At 35.0% G+C, this 16,068-nt stretch overlaps 1 protein-coding gene across 5 annotated transcripts; it reads right to left on the reverse strand.

Moving 5' to 3' along the window:
- Nucleotides 1–9,525: 9,525 nt before the first annotated feature.
- Nucleotides 9,526–12,444, reverse strand: LOC109186785 (leucine-rich repeat extensin-like protein 4). Of its 5 annotated transcripts, none has more exons than XM_019336923.1 (2): nucleotides 11,146–12,444; nucleotides 9,526–11,019 (listed from the first exon to the last, which is right to left on the reverse strand). In XM_019336923.1, the coding sequence occupies exons 1-2, from the start codon at nucleotides 12,416–12,418 to the stop codon at nucleotides 9,986–9,988; spliced, it is 2,307 nt and encodes a 768-aa protein (XP_019192468.1). In that variant the 5' UTR covers nucleotides 12,419–12,444; the 3' UTR covers nucleotides 9,526–9,985. The 5 variants fall into 5 exon arrangements, with proteins under 5 accessions (XP_019192468.1, XP_019192471.1, XP_019192470.1 ...); XM_019336926.1 differs by having other exon boundaries at nucleotides 9,526–10,635; nucleotides 11,035–12,444; XM_019336925.1 differs by having other exon boundaries at nucleotides 9,526–10,628; nucleotides 11,028–12,444.
- Nucleotides 12,445–16,068: the final 3,624 nt, after the last annotated feature.

Raw genomic sequence — 16,068 nt, forward strand, 5'->3', positions numbered from 1 at the left:
ATAAATCAATTTATGGATAAATAATGCAAGTAATATAATAAATTAATTAACAGTGTATATATATATATATATATATATATATATATATATATATATATATATATATATATATATAAAGGTATTAAATTAATCTTAACACAAAAGATACTTTTCAACCAAATAGTATAATATATATTACAATTCTTCCATTCTTTTTTTTTTTTTTTTTTTTTTTTTTTTTTTTTTTGAGAACAAATACATTCTTAATGATGGGTTCATAAGGAAGTGGGCCTCCATCTTTTTATTTTTTAGTAAGCCCAGTGGAGGAAAGGTGCAAAACAAAAGGCAGGATGGTGCAAGGCCCAAGGGTGCAAGGTAGAGGATCGAACGGTGCAAAGGGAAATCGAAGGGGGAGGCGGGTTAGCCGTCGCCGTCGCCCCCGTTGGAAGCGTCGAGGGGCGCGATAGCGGCTAGGCCATAGTGCCCTCGGCGCCCTGATGGCATGGCCGGCTGCTGTGGGTGGCGGTTGGTCGTGCCGCCACCCGGGGCGGCCGGGGGCATGGCAGGCGCGCCATACCCCCTCGGGTATGGCCACCTGTCGCACCTTGGCCCTTGCGTGTCTTTCTCACCGTGTTCATCGGTGCACGCGGTAAGTTGGCGGCTAGTGAGACGGTTGAAGCCATTGACAGACGTAGAGTGCGTGGTAAGCGTGTCGAGAGGCAGATGACATCCTTTGATGCCATACACGTGGAGGGAGCAGTAAGTTCTCTGATTATTTTAAAAAGAAGGGGGGGGGGGGGGTCTAGTCCATGAAAGGGCATCCCTTAGACATGATTTGCACTATTGGTCCAGTGGTTTGATCTCTTCTTTGTTGATAGACTTGGGTTTGAGTATGCTTGGCAATGTAATTAAGCATTCTTTATTATATTTGCTTACTAGTCCCTCAGTTTTTTATTTTATTATATTTATGCCCTAGTCCTTCGATTATTTGGTTTTTTATTCTTTGGGCTCCCATCTTTGGGCCGGTATTTCTGAGCTTTGTATGCATTCCAGTTGGGCCTCACGCCCCAGTAATAAAAGTATCGTTCTTTTATTCCGTTCTATATTTTTTGTTCTTGATTTATGGTAGACCCGATCCCAATAAAATCATCACTTAATAATATACACAAAATAATAATTTAAGCCAATCTTATAATATAAGATAATTTAACCGCAAATTATGCTGTGCAACCGTGTGCCATGTATGGTGCACACGGTTGCAAAAACCACATCATTTTGACTAAAAACGTGCGTCCCACTTAAAAAAAAATTAGATTCGATTTCCGGCAATAGCATTTTTTTGTGCATAATTTGAATTATATATCCACGAATTCATAACTATATATCCACAGTGAATGAATAACACACAATCCAGAACAAATGAACTAAATATCCACAATGAATGAAATAAATATGCACAATGAATGAACTAAATATCCACAATGAATGAACAACATAATGCTGTTGAGGGGAACCGAAACTGATTTTTTTTTTTTTTTTAAATGGGACGCACGTTTTTAGTTAAAACAACGTCGTTTTGCAACCGTGTGCACCATGCACAGCATAACTATTGTAATTTAACAACCTGAACGAGACGCTCCGAGTAGCCTAGCAAACATTTTTTGGACCCATTCAAGGGCTGAAAGATATGCCCAAACATATAGGTTGTTCATTATTAGGTTGGGACTGCCTGCCAGATAGTGAAGCCCGACATTTGGCCCAAACTAGAGATGTCATGTAGTAAAACATTTATTTTGGTCTTGTTTGATAAAAAATTAGCCTATATATCAATTTCAGGGATAGCAACGGGGCGGGGCGGGGGCGGGGAGTATACTCCCCGTCCCCGTCTCTGCGACCCCGTCTCCATCCCCATCCCCAGCGGGAAATTGCAAATACTCCCAATCTCCGTCTCCACGGGGAATTAGGCGGGGACGGGAATTTCTCATTCTCCGTCAACTCCTAGTCAAAATGTTAAATAATTATAATTTTTAACAATAAAAACATTTAGTGTTAATTATTTGATTTAGTTCAAATATCAATATAAGTGTTTGATTAGTTAGCTTTTTGCAACTCCAAAAGGCTAAAATTCAAAAAGCTACTCCTAGCAACTTTTTCAATTAGCTTTTTGAGAAAAGAAATTATACCAAACAGCTATCGGCTAACATCTAATTTACCAAACACTTTTCTACAACAGTTAATATTATCAACTAGTTATACTCTCTAATTAACACAATCAACTAACAGCTAATAGCTATCAGCTAACAACCATTTACCAAATAGTACCTTTATCATTTATAATAAAAAGGCCCAATACCTGCTCCAACAATAGTTATTGCGTGAACCTTGGACCATGGTCCAAAAATAACGTCATTTTGCATAATTTATTTTTATGCGACCCACTACAACATATATTTTTATAACTCATAATGTACATTATCTTACAATAGAAGTTTTATTATTCGAACACATAATGTACATTCTAACTCATAAAATTCAACGACTTCGTTTTAGACTGTGGTCCATACAATAATTTTCCCTGCTCCAATTGTCTTATCTCACAAATTATCTAGCACCAAGCCACCAAATGACTTTGAACAATTAAAACTTAGAAAAGTCTGGACATCCATAGACATGATTATAATTACCATATATTTTCACTGATAATGCTCTCTTTAAGACAAGAGCACGCATGTTATATCTCATTTGTAACTACTTTATAACGTTCTAGTATTTGTAATCTATAAATATCACCTTATAACCCTAAAATATGGGTGAATACTCTGCTAAAATCAATGCACACTGTGTTCTTGCAACTCCGAACCGCTAAGAACTTTATTCACTCTCAACACTCATTCATTATTGCTTACTATTGTGCTCAAAACTTTAGCATATAATCAACGTTATTGTTATAGAGCTTAATTTACCTCAACAATTATATTATAATTTAAACCACTAAAAATGGAATCCATGACGAAACCGACACAAAGCATTTGTCAATCGCCGACACAAAGCATTTAATTTGTCAATCGTGGAGTGGGTTAAAGTTTCATTGAGAGATGGCCGGGTGTGTTTAAATCTTACTTGTAGGGGAGATGAAAACTTTCCAACCCTCATGTACAATGTTTGTCTAATTACAAAGCTAATAAAAGAAGTTTTTTCATGCATGGCGATAACACTTCACATGTTGAGGATGCATGGCATGAAGTGTGTAATGTTTTTTATTATTTTTTTCCAGTAACGAGGGAAATTCACAGTCATTATTTGAGAGCGTGTACTATATAAATCCCGTATTGAATTGCAACCCTAACTGACAAAGAATCATAATAAGGTAAATCAACATAGATTGCTCGATCATAAATCATAACTGACATGTTCAAAATAAGAAGACCAATAGACCGTTCACATAAAAAGTCGAACTTGTAATAATTTTACCGTTACCAAATCAATAATTTGATGAATTTGATTGTTTGCCCCAAAGTGTGTAATGTTAATAGACTTATAGACATACATTGCACGTTGCAGTAAATGAAGTTTTCTACTCATGACCTGCCATAGCCCATAACAACCTTTTTAAATAAATGTTAGTTAATTCCCCTTTTCAAAAAACGCTAGTACAACGAAAAGTAGGCAACCATGTTACCGCATTCAAACCTTACACATGATATGTGATGTGGTGCGGTTTTATCATTCCATGTGAGCTAGGTTACTCTTCAAAATTCAATTATACATTTACTTTCATAATTTTAAAAACTTATGGGCAATCAAAATGTGTTTCCTAAAGTGAAATTGATTCGAACCACTTATAAATTCAAACCAATATATATGCACCAATGTTATTGGAAAAGCTGTTCAATTCAAATGAAGTCTGATCAAAATTTGACTAGATTAATTTCATTTTGCGGAATTTGGATATATATTACTATATACAATTTAACACATTATAAGAATAATGTATAAGCTTTTAAAATTTAGCAACTAATAAAACTATAAACTTTTGTATCTTATGATATTTTTGTGTAAACTAAAAGTTCTAAATTAAGCTCTTCAAAAAACATTTCAAGAACTCTCTTTGTCTAATTTTGTGTCTCATTTAACTAATAAGACTTCATTGAAGTTATTTATAGTTCAAGTTTTTGTAATATTTAATTTAGTGTTAATGCATAAAATTTATATACATACTATTAAATACAAAAAAAGGTGACTTTAAAAATTATATGAAAAAGTTTTTTTTTTTTTTTTTTTCAAATGACTAAAGAAATAAGAGTTTGATTTACAATCAAATAATGCGGAGTATAATTTAATATAATCGTCATATTATATAAATATTTAGTTTTAAGTTACCAAGTTTTAAAGATTCATAAGATGAAAAAAAATTATAAAATTTATACATATAAGACTTGTTTGGTAAACAGTGAATACGTTAAAATTTTAACGGATATGTTATTAATGACGTTTTGACTTAGTCAAAACGTCATTAATATTATACTGTTTGGTAAGCCAGCAATTTGGAACAGTGTTTTTCTCCAAACTGTTGGTATTTCAAACGCTACATTTAGCAGCGTTTGGAATTGGAGTTTTGGAGAAAGAAAATTCTTTCTCCAAAACACCCGTATTATTATTAAAAAAAAAAAAAAAACTTGAACTTCCATTATTAATGGTGCCTTTAATGCCCCTTTAATGAGGAGCCTTTTAAATTTCTCAAGCTTGCTAGCAAAATACACAGGAACCTCAAAGGCTCTCCCGTCACTTTTTCTCACCGATGTGAAATTATTAATTCCTTTTATAATAATAACAATTATTATTATTATTATTATTATTATTATTATCATTATTATTATTATGTTCTTATGGTTATTTTACATGTTAACCGCTAATTTAAATAGTTAATTTCACCAACCATTTTTTTACAAATTGCTAATACAATCAGCTAACACAATCCGCTATTCGTTAACCGCTAATACAATCCGCTATCCGCTGATTGCCAAATAAGACCATAGTTAATTTCATTTTTGGTCTTAGATTTATAAGTGTCAGTCCATTTTTTATTTAAACATTCCTATTTGATCCTAGTATTATTATCGAGTTAATTCAATTTTTGGTTCTAGATTTATAAGTGGCAGTCCACTTTTATCCTTTTTTATCAGAACATACACTTTTGGTCGTAATATTATTGTGACATGACCAATTTTGGTCATCTATCAACAAAATCGTTGAAATTTCGTTAAATAGGACATTTTGATCTTTTTAATACAAAGTGCGCTGATCCGTTATATTTTTATGTTTATTTAAAAATCATAATTGAAGAGCGAAATGCCTTGTATTTAACGAAATTTCAACGATTTTTTTGATAGAGGACCAAAATTGGTCATGCCACAATAATACTAGGACCAAAAAGGGATGTTTTGATTAAAAAAAAAAAAAGACTAAAAGTGGACTACCACCTATAAATCTAGGACAAAAAATGGAAGTAACTCGCATGACCATTTTTTGTCATCCGTCAATAAAACCGTTTATATGACGTTAAATACAACATTTTGGTCAATTCAATTCTAAGTGTTATATCATAAATTTATGTGTTATTTCCTTAGAATTGAATTGACCAACATGTTGTATTTAACGTCATATAAACGGTTTTATTGACGGATGACAAAAAATGGTCATGCGAGTTACTTCCATTTTTTGTCCTAGATTTATAGGTGGTAGTCCACTTTTAGTCTTTTTTTTTTTTTTTTTTTGTGCCACAGCATAATTTGTCGAGTCAATAATACTAAAAAAAAAAAAAAGAAGTCTTTGGACTTCTCAATACTTGCCCACATTGATGGGCAAGCAATTATATGTTTGTAAGAGGAGCAATGATCCTCTTATATAGAGGAGCTCAAGAGCTCCTCTTTCTAAACATTTTCAATGTGGGATCAAAATGATCCCACATCATTTAAAAAGGGGAGCCACCTTTGTCGTCTTTTTTTTTTTTTTAATTTTAATTTGTATATAGTTTTGTTTGGATTATTATTATTATTATTATTATTATTATTATTATTATTATTATTATTATTAGTATTATTATTATTATTTATAAATTAATAGATTTTATTTAATTTCCATTTGAGATTTACTTACCAAATAAGCTTTACTACAAAAGTTTGGGGTGGGGGGGGGGGAGGAAATGGATTAGGATGATTTTGTTTTTAATTATACTAGTATTTGCGCCCGTGCGTTGCACGGAATGAATTTGTTATAAAATTTTAAAAATATTTATATCGATATACAATTGTATAAATTATAAAATCGAATATTATATAATATAATTGAAGAATTGAGTTGCACCGATTATGTTTTCTGATGTTATCAATGCTTGAATTCGAATAAATAATTGCCCAATTAATAGCTAACGTGTAGATATACGCATTCGGTGTTGTAACTTTAGAGATTTTATATATCAGTGTTTATAATTTGTATTAATTGGGCTAATTAGCTCGTTGTCTAGCAACTCAGTTATATAAATTATTTATACGGAAGATATATTTTCTATGTAGATCAGCTATATAGCAATTTTGTCATTTTTGTATATAAAAAAGCATAATATCAATGGCTTAAATTATACATTATTGAAAATCTCTTTATAGCTAGACGACATTGGTAGTAGTAACGGAATTTTATCCATCATCGTCTAAAGTTAAAACTATCAGACTATCAGGATGTGTGACTCGGAAAAAAGTAACATACAATTAACCGTGATTAAAGACTGATTTTTTCAGTAATAACTCAAATATTATATAGTGCAATTAAAGATATGGTTTCGCCCGTGAATTTGTTGTAATATATTAAGAATATCTGGATTGATATATAATTATTTAAATTAGAACATTAAATATTATATAGTGCAATTGAAGATATAGTTTGGATCGTTTATAAGTTTTGATGTTATCGTTGCTTGAATTTAAACAAATAATTGCTCAAATTAATAGCTAATGTGTAGATATACGCATGCAGTGTTGTAACTTTGAAGCTTTTATTTATCATTGTTTAGTATTTTTATAAATTAGGCAAACGTGCTCATTCTTTAGCAACTCAGTTATAGGAATGAATTGCTATCCTAATTCATTTGTATGAAAAATATATATATATTTTTTTTGTCTAAATTGCTTTAAAAAATTTTATTTTTTTTGTGTGTAGATATATAGCAATTGACCAAAATGTTGTATTTAACGTCATATAAACGGTTTCATTTTTAGTCATAAATTTATGTGTTATTTCATTTTTAGTCATAAATTTATGTGTTATTTCATTTTTAGTCCTTTTTTTAAAAGCATACTTGTCGGGTCTAATATTATTGTGGTATGACCGTATGACCATTTGTTGTCCTCCGTTAATAAATATGTTTAAAAATGACATTAAAAATAACGTTATTAACCCTTCAAAATCAGCAATTTTTTCTTCTTGGTAATATAACTACAAGTCTTGTGGGTTTTTATGAAGTAGACTTATACACTAAACTTAAGATTTGCCATGAAGTAGACTTGTAGTTTTATCAATTGCACTTTTTTTTTTTTTTTTTTGGGGGGGGGGGGGGGGGGGGGGGGGGAGGGATTTTACAATATAATTATGTATTGATAACAATTTTATTACCAAAAAAAAAAAAAAAAGATTGTGAGTGGTGAATACTGTCACCATTTTTAATGTTATTTAAATATATTTGTTGACAGATTACCAAAAATGGTCATGCCACAATAATGTTATGAAAAAAATGACTAAAAGTGAAATGATATATAAATTAAGAACGAAAATGGAAAATGACTTAATACTTGAATAAACAAAATGTCTTTGTATTTAGCGTCATTTAAACAGTTTTGGAGTATACCCAAGGTTTCCACTATCGGACACAAAGCCAAGGATCGAACCTCCAAAAGCAAGGATCAAACCATTAACCTTTAATTAAGGATGGATGAGTCTCTTCCACTTAATTATACCCTCCAGGTTGAACTAACACCTATTAATCTAGAACAAAAAACAGAACTAACTCTTTCTATATATTATAATTTATATTTGGAACTCAAGTTTGGGTTCCTCTAGGACCACACTTGGTTGGTGAAAATTTTGAATATTTTGTTTTTACCCATAAGCTAGCCATATATTATTTAGGGGGCGTTTGGTTCAGGTTATATTATATAACCAAGGGAATGTGACATTCCCGAGCTTACATTCCTATGTTTGGTTCATTTTCTCTGAGGGAATATAACATTCCCAGGGAATGTAACATTCCCTCCACATAGGATTTTGAAGGGAATGTGATTCCCTTCATTTTGTTAGGTAATGTAAGATAACCTTGCATATTTATGAATTTTGTCATTTTAATTCTAATTATTTAAAGATATATATTTTATGTTAGCTTATTATTATTATTAATATGATACCGTTATCTTATTTATTTAATTTAATGATTAAATTTATTAAAATATATGAAAATATGTTAAGGATATTATATATATATATATATATATATATATATATATATATATATATATATAAAGATAACCCTAAACCAAACATGATAATATTACATACCTCAATTTTAACCAAACACGGGAATCTAACATTCCCAGTAATCTAACATTCCTAGCAATCTAACATTCCCTAAGGTAATCTTACATTCCCTAAGGTAATCTAACATTCCGTGAACCAAACGGCTAGAGTTATATTTAAATATGGCTCCAATGTGTACTAATTAAATAAATTAAACATATGGCATGATTTCCGGTTTTCCTAAGAATTTAAAAATACATGGAAAATGACTCGGGGGTACGTGAAAGTGCAATGGCCCAAGACGCGGCATTGCCAGATTCACGTGCGATGCAGGAACCGCCATTATTTCCGAATTAAAATCCACTTTGCAACGTTGTTGTAGGGTAGGGGCCTCTTTTTTTTTTTTTTTTGGGTTAATAAAATGAGTTTTCCTTATCGTGTATACATAGCCTTATAGTGTAAGCAACCAGACAATAATATTTGCTCTTCCATCATATCAATGGAGAAACCCAAACAACTAATTTCATCACACACACACAATAAGTTATAGATTTCGTCTCGACGATTCTCGTATATGAAGGTGGACACTCTCAAGTAATGACTGTACATTTCTCTCATCAATCGGAATGATAAGTAACCATTCTCAGGTTGCAATTTGCAGAAACCAATGGGTAAAGGGTGAATTAAATTCTTAAAAGAAGAAATCATGCAAGATTTGAATATAGACAGCCATTAATGAAGGTACATTTGATTTAAGTTATTAAATTCAAGTGCCAGCACATATAAGATTGTTGTTAGTGATGAGATAAGCTGTATTACAGTTGTAAAGGAGTGGGGTGGGGTATATCCTTAGAGACATCAAATTATATGGATTCAAATCCAATTAGGCAGATCAGAGTTGTCTATTTCGGTTCTTGATCCAAAATCCAGTCAGCATCAAGAAGTGCACATTTGAAATGGACAAAGAGAAGATAGAACAGCGACAGATGGAAATCAAAGGAATGACATGAATTCCAGGAATCAATACAAGTAAAATGATGTTCATCATTATATTATAAATTGAAGGAGAAGGAGAAAAAAAAAAAAAAGAATAAAATCAAGAAACAAGAGTATGATAATGAAAAGAGAAACAAAAAGAAAGAAGAAGAAGAAGATAAATAACAATCCGGAAACCATTGCCAGCAACAAACTGGGATCTGGCCCAGAATTAAGCTCTCTATACATACACTTCCCTGCAAATCTATTCTCTGTTTCTGCCAAATTTATTTCTCTCCTTCGCAAATCTTAATTACCCATAATAGTAATAGTTTCCAAGAAATAGTGGGAGAAATCTTAGCAATTACCCAATATAGTACTTCAGGGGCTGTCTTTCTCATCCCGGCGATGATTGCGACAATATAGACGAGGAAATAAATAGGAATAGTTAGAGGAATATTCCAGAAAGGAATCAATAGAAGGGTGGTGGTGGAGGTGAAGCGTAGGAAACGCCGATGACCGGAGGCAAGACGAATGCCGGAGGGGGAGGTGGTGGGCTCTCATAGATAACCACCGGCGGTGGGAGAGAGGGTAGTGGTGGAGGATGTTCACATGGCTTGGAGGGTGGAGGTGGTGAGTGGTGGTGGTGGACAGGTGGGGGCGGGGAATTGTAGTGGATTGGGGGAGATGGGGATGGTGGTGGCAAGTAAACATGAGGAGGTGGTAGTGGTATTGGCGATGGAGGTGGTGGAGGCTCTATGCTAGGGAGAGGGGATGGTGGCGGAGGTGGCGAATTTGGTGACGGAGTAGGGGATGGCTGCGGCGGAGCTTGGGGAGGAGGCGGCGACTGAACTGGTGGTGGGGGTGATGGAGGGGGTGGAGAAGGTGGAGGCGGTGAGTAAACCGGTGGGGGTGGTGAAGGTGGGGGAGGTGGAGGGGAATAAACCGGTGGTGGCGGGGGCGAGGGTGACGGCGGTGGTGGAGGTGGGGGAGAATAAACCGGTGGTGGCGGGGGCGAGGGTGACGGCGGTGGTGGAGGTGGAGGAGAATAAACCGGTGGTGGCGGGGGCGAGGGAGAAGGCGGTGGTGGAGGTGGGGGAGAATGAACCGCCGGCGGGGGAGCTGGTGAGGGTGAATGTGAAGGTGGATTGGAACCCGATGGCGGAGGGGTGAAAACAGGCGGGGAAGTTCCCGGAGATGGCGGAGGGGTGAAAACGGGCGGCGAAGATCCCGGAGATGGCGGAGGGGTGAAAACAGGCGGTGAAGATCCCGGAGATGGCGGAGGGGTGAAAACAGGCGGCGAAGATCCCGGGGATGGCGGAGGGGTGAAAACAGGCGGCGAAGATCCCGGGGATGGCGGAGGGGTGAAAACAGGCGGCGAAGATCCCGGAGATGGCGGAGGGGTGAAAACGGGCGGCGAAGATCCCGGAGATGGCGGAGGGGTGAAAACGGGCGGCGAAGATCCCGGAGATGGCGGAGGTGTGAAGACAGGAGGTGGCGAAACACCCGGAGATGGCGAAGGTGGTGAGGGTGATGATGGAGGTGAATGTGAAGGTGGATTGAAGCCCGACGGCGGAGGGGTGAAGACAGGAGGAGGTGAAAATCCCGGAGATGACGGAGATGGTGGAACACCCGGAGAAGGCGGAGACACCGGAACAGAAACCGGCGGCGGAGGAGCGGGCAAAGGAGGAGACGGCAGAGGAGGTGAAGGCAGAGAAGGAGTAAACTTTTGACATTTAAAAGCACTGCAACTAATTCTCTTACCCAAGAACGCCTTACACTGCGCCGCAGACCGCTGTTCCGGCCGGCTCGGCAAGCAATTCCGGCGATCATCAATCTTGGGCAACGCCAAACACGCCGGCGGCTCACCGGTAAAGAAGTTATACGAATATGTAAAATTCTGAAGCTTAGGAAGCTCACATATACTCTTCGGAATTGTCCCAGAAAGCATATTATGACCCACATTCAGCTGCTCCAAGCTAACCATCTCTCCGATCTTCTCCGGCAACGGCCCCAACAGCTTGTTGAAGCTCACGTCGAACACCGTCAAGTTTTTCAGCCGCCCGATTCCCGGCGGAAGACACGACATTAAGTCATTGTTCATCAGTATAATCTCATTCAGATTAGTCATATTCCCAATGCTCGCCGGCAGACACCCGTGAAACTTATTATTCGCCACCACAATCACCGACACCGGCGAATTCCCAAAATTCTCCGGCAATTCAAAGGCGAACCGGTTATCGTTTATGAAAATCGCATCCAGCGGCTTGTCAAACAGTGCAGAGGGAACCCCCCCTTCGAACTCATTGAACCTGATGTCCAAATAGATCAGCTCCGGCAAGCTGAGAACCACGTAAGGGAACTTCCCGGCGAACCGGTTGTTACTCACGTCCAGCTCGTACAGCCGCTTCAAATTCTTGAATTTCTTCGGGATCGTCCCGCAGAACCGATTCGAGTTGATGTGGAAAATCGCGAGATCCGCCAGCAGGCCGAGCTCCTCCGGCAGGAATCCGGCAATGTCGCCGTGGTTGAGATCAATGCTGCCGACCGTCTGGATCTTGGGGTTATCCGGCGCCGCGTCGCAGAACACGTTGGAGTAGTTGCAGACGTCCGACCCGACCCAATCCACAGTAAAGTTGCGCGGATCTGAGATAATGGCCTGCTTCCATGCCTGTAAAGCAATGTAAGCATTCCGGATCCTGGGATTGTCGAACTTCAGAGACGGGTCGATCGTCACCTCCTCGCCGCGGTCGTGCAGTAACTGCCGGCGCTGGATGTACTGAACCTCGGCGTCCGACAGCGGGCCATTGTCGGAAACCTCAAACCCGACGACAACCACCGCAAGCAAGGAAGAAATCAAAAAGAAGCAAAAGTAAAAGAAACACCAACTTCTTTTGTCCTTCATCTCACACAGTCTCACCAGACATTTGAATACCTTATATGTGTTTTTGTGCAGAATCAAAAGATTCGTACAAATGTGAGATCGAAGAACAAAGATCTGAGGATTTATGAAAGGGTTTTTGGAGACTCCGAAGTGAAGTTCTTCGGAGATTTTAGAGAGAGACTGTGATTGTGAGAATGGAGGAGAACTGGAGATGAGGGGAAATTAAAGGACAGCTCGAACCTCAATCCCCAGTAGCCCACCATATTTCTTTATTACTACATATAGTAAAAGTAAATCCTTCGAAAAATTTATTCTTGCTTACCATCATTTTTACTTGATAATGTACTGTTTTTGTTTTGGAATGCATGTGCTTTGTCCTATAATCTGGGGTTTTATTCTCTCAATTATTTTGTTTTATGGTGGTTTAAGTACACAATTTTGTTAAATGATTTGCAGATTGCAACTTGTGCTTCTAATTTTTTTTTTTAAATGTTATTATTCATGTGTTATATGTATTGATTATTCGTAAATTAGTGAATTACACCATTGATTAATCAAATAAAGTCATGCAATAGTGTGTCGGTTGCATGATACCGGCAAAAAACAATTTTGTTTTGTTTTTCATAGATAATAAGAAATTACTCAATTCCGGAAACATATTTAGCCATTGGTGCAAGAAAAAAAAAAAAAAAACTATGGGTTCCGTTTACATTTCTCTAATTTTTTGAAAAATTGGAGAATTGAATAACAAAAAAATACAAAACATGTTTAATAACGCACTTTTTCATTTTGAAAATAGAAAAAAAAAATCAATTTTTCTAGAAAAATGAAAACTATTAAAAATTTAAATGAAAAATAGAATCATTTATAACCATCTACTTACCGGAGTACATGTTTATTCATTACTATTTTTTTTTTGGTGTCAACCACACACTGTGGTCTAGGTCTTTCTTTGTCCGTGTAACGGTCCAAGTCCACCCGGTTCACTCCGAGAGACACAGAAACTGGCCCAAAGTGGGATCATCACTTGTGGTTATCCCAGAATTCCCCCCGCAAAGAGAGCTCATTTGCCAGTCGAGCTACCCTGTTGGGTTGTTTATTCATTACTATGATTACATTCATTATCATCTTCTTTTACTTATCACAATCTTCTATTTTTTCTATTCGCATTATTTATTTAAACATAACTTATTTGCTTATGCTTAGAGTTAGACATTATTCATATTATCAAGATTAAAAAATAAACTCTATATCAAGTTTTATATTTTTATTGAACTCAATTAATTATTGGTTCAGATATTTTTTTGAAAGCCAACCAAAAATGATTGTATTAATGAATCAACGCAGCAATAGATTCAGGAGGGACATAATCCCAACACATAGAATGGTCCTGAGTAAAAGTTAAAGAAGCTAGAATATAAGCATGTAAATTAACCTGTCTAGAAACATAACTTAAAGAGCAATAATTAAATAAAGCCATAGATAGCCTACATTGGTCCACCACAACCCCAACATATGACAAGATAGTCGTTGATTCCTGATGTAAAGCACTCCGCAACTCCGAGCAATCCGTGAGAAGATCCACCACTATGACGTTTCTTTCCCTTAGCCAAAACAGAGCCTCCTTGCAAGCTAAGGCCTCTGCCACAAGAGGTGAGAAACAGACCGGTAGCTTACCATTCTTTGCTGCCATAAACGAGCCGTCCGAATCGAGCAACACCACTCCATACGTGGCCTCCCCGGTAGCTTGCCTGAACCCGGCATCAACGTAGCTTCATGGCCGTGTATGCAATATGTTCGGTGTCGCTGTTGCCGGCATGGGTTGAGAGGTCCGGTGGTGTACTCAATTGATTATTGGTTCGGATATCGTAGTACAAGTTTGGTCCGGACATCGGATATTAAAATTTCACATGTATTAATATATTAGAATTCAAAGTAAAAATTATATATTTATATACATGTCATTCAAATGAATATATCCAAAAATATTTCAAATATTAGCTCAAAAAATATTAATATTATCTACATTAAATTTTAGGTGAACTTAATAGGTTATTTGTTCGGATTTATTTTTAGTTATGTTATATACATATATAAATTTGGTTCGAATATCAAATGTAAAAAATCTTACATATATTGGACCTAAAAGTAAAAATTATATTTAATCTATTTTTTAAAAAATATGTTAAAATATTTTAAATATTTTTTTTGACAAAATATTTTAAATATAAGATCTACAAAATCACTCGAAATTAAACTTGTGTTAATTTTATAGCGTTAATCTAAAAAATAAATTTGAAAATAAGTGTTAGTAAACATGTGGATCGGATGCCACAACCGGATTAGAAGGAGTTCCGCCGTTGTGCGTGAGTATTAGTCTAAAGACTAAAGCGATGTTCATATGTGAATCAGACGGTAAGGTCAATTAAGGATAGGATAAGACAGATGTTTTTTATAAACATAAAAGAGAGAAGGAAAACCATTAATGAAAATTGAAAAATTAGAAAACAGAAAACATAAATCAGTTTCCGTTAGTAAACGGACCCTATTATTTTTGGTAAATCTTATTGTGGACAATGAAGTATGTATCATTTTAATTACACTTCATATTTATTTTACAATATTGTTCTGTTTTTTAGTTTAATTTTCCATGTACACTAGTTTCATTATAGCTATATCAAAGTATCATTTTAATTATATTACAGTTTAATTTGACAATACACATTATTGCATGACTCTATTTTTTAGTTTTAATTATTTTCCACACACTAGTTTAATTATAGTAATGCTGAAGTATTATTTTAATTATACTTCATATTCATTTGACAATATATTCTATTGTATGAGCTTTGAATTTTATTTTTATTTTCCACACACACTAGTTTTATTTTAACAATACTAAAGTATCATTTTAATTATACTACAATTCTATTTGACAATATAAATTATTAAATAAGCTCAGATTTTTAGTTTCATTTTTTACACATAATAATTTCATTATTACAATACTAAAATATTATATATTTTAATTATATTAAAATTGTATTTAATGACCATGATCCACTGTATAACAACTTATTGTTTTTGAAAAGTCATCCAAGATTCCAAGTGTGTAGTAGTACATGCAGTAGCTAACTCGTTTTAATTTAGAGTTTCTTAAAAGAGATAATTATTAATATAATTTATTTATTAGGACCATTGTATTTTTAATAGTTGTTAATTTTTCTGAAATTTTGTTAAGGGGAGAACTAGGGGAGCGTTTGGTTTTTAACTTTTAATCATTATCATGCATGTTTGTTGGTATAAATTTAATGTATTGAATTCACATTTAAACCCCTTCGTAATGATATATTCAATTTTGAATGTAAATCTTACTTTTGCATTTCAAAATGAAAAATAAAGAAAAGAAAAAAAAATTCCATCACCATTTTTGTTTTAATTTTTTAAATTTTGATTCTAATTTATAATAAATGAACAAATTACTTTTACTAAAAATATTTTAATTATTAACTGTTTAATTCCAATTCCTACTTTGATTTGTATGTTTGAACCAAATGCCCCCTAAATTTTTTTAATTTTTAAATATTTGTTATCTTAGTTTCCTTCTTAAAAAAAAGGTTAAGTGGGGTCCGTTTGTTTTCAATCGTTTGTGTCAAATTGTCAAAAGTGGG

This window comes from Ipomoea nil, unplaced genomic scaffold (assembly GCF_001879475.1).
Source record: "Ipomoea nil cultivar Tokyo-kokei standard unplaced genomic scaffold, Asagao_1.1 scaffold1407, whole genome shotgun sequence".
NCBI classification, from domain to species: Eukaryota; Viridiplantae; Streptophyta; class Magnoliopsida; order Solanales; family Convolvulaceae; genus Ipomoea; species Ipomoea nil.

Bases quoted from the DNA above. Each gene is read 5' to 3' on its own strand.
- LOC109186785 (XM_019336922.1), bottom strand. From the start codon at position 12,418: ATGAAGGACAAAAGAAGTTGGTGTTTCTTTTACTTTTGCTTCTTTTTG.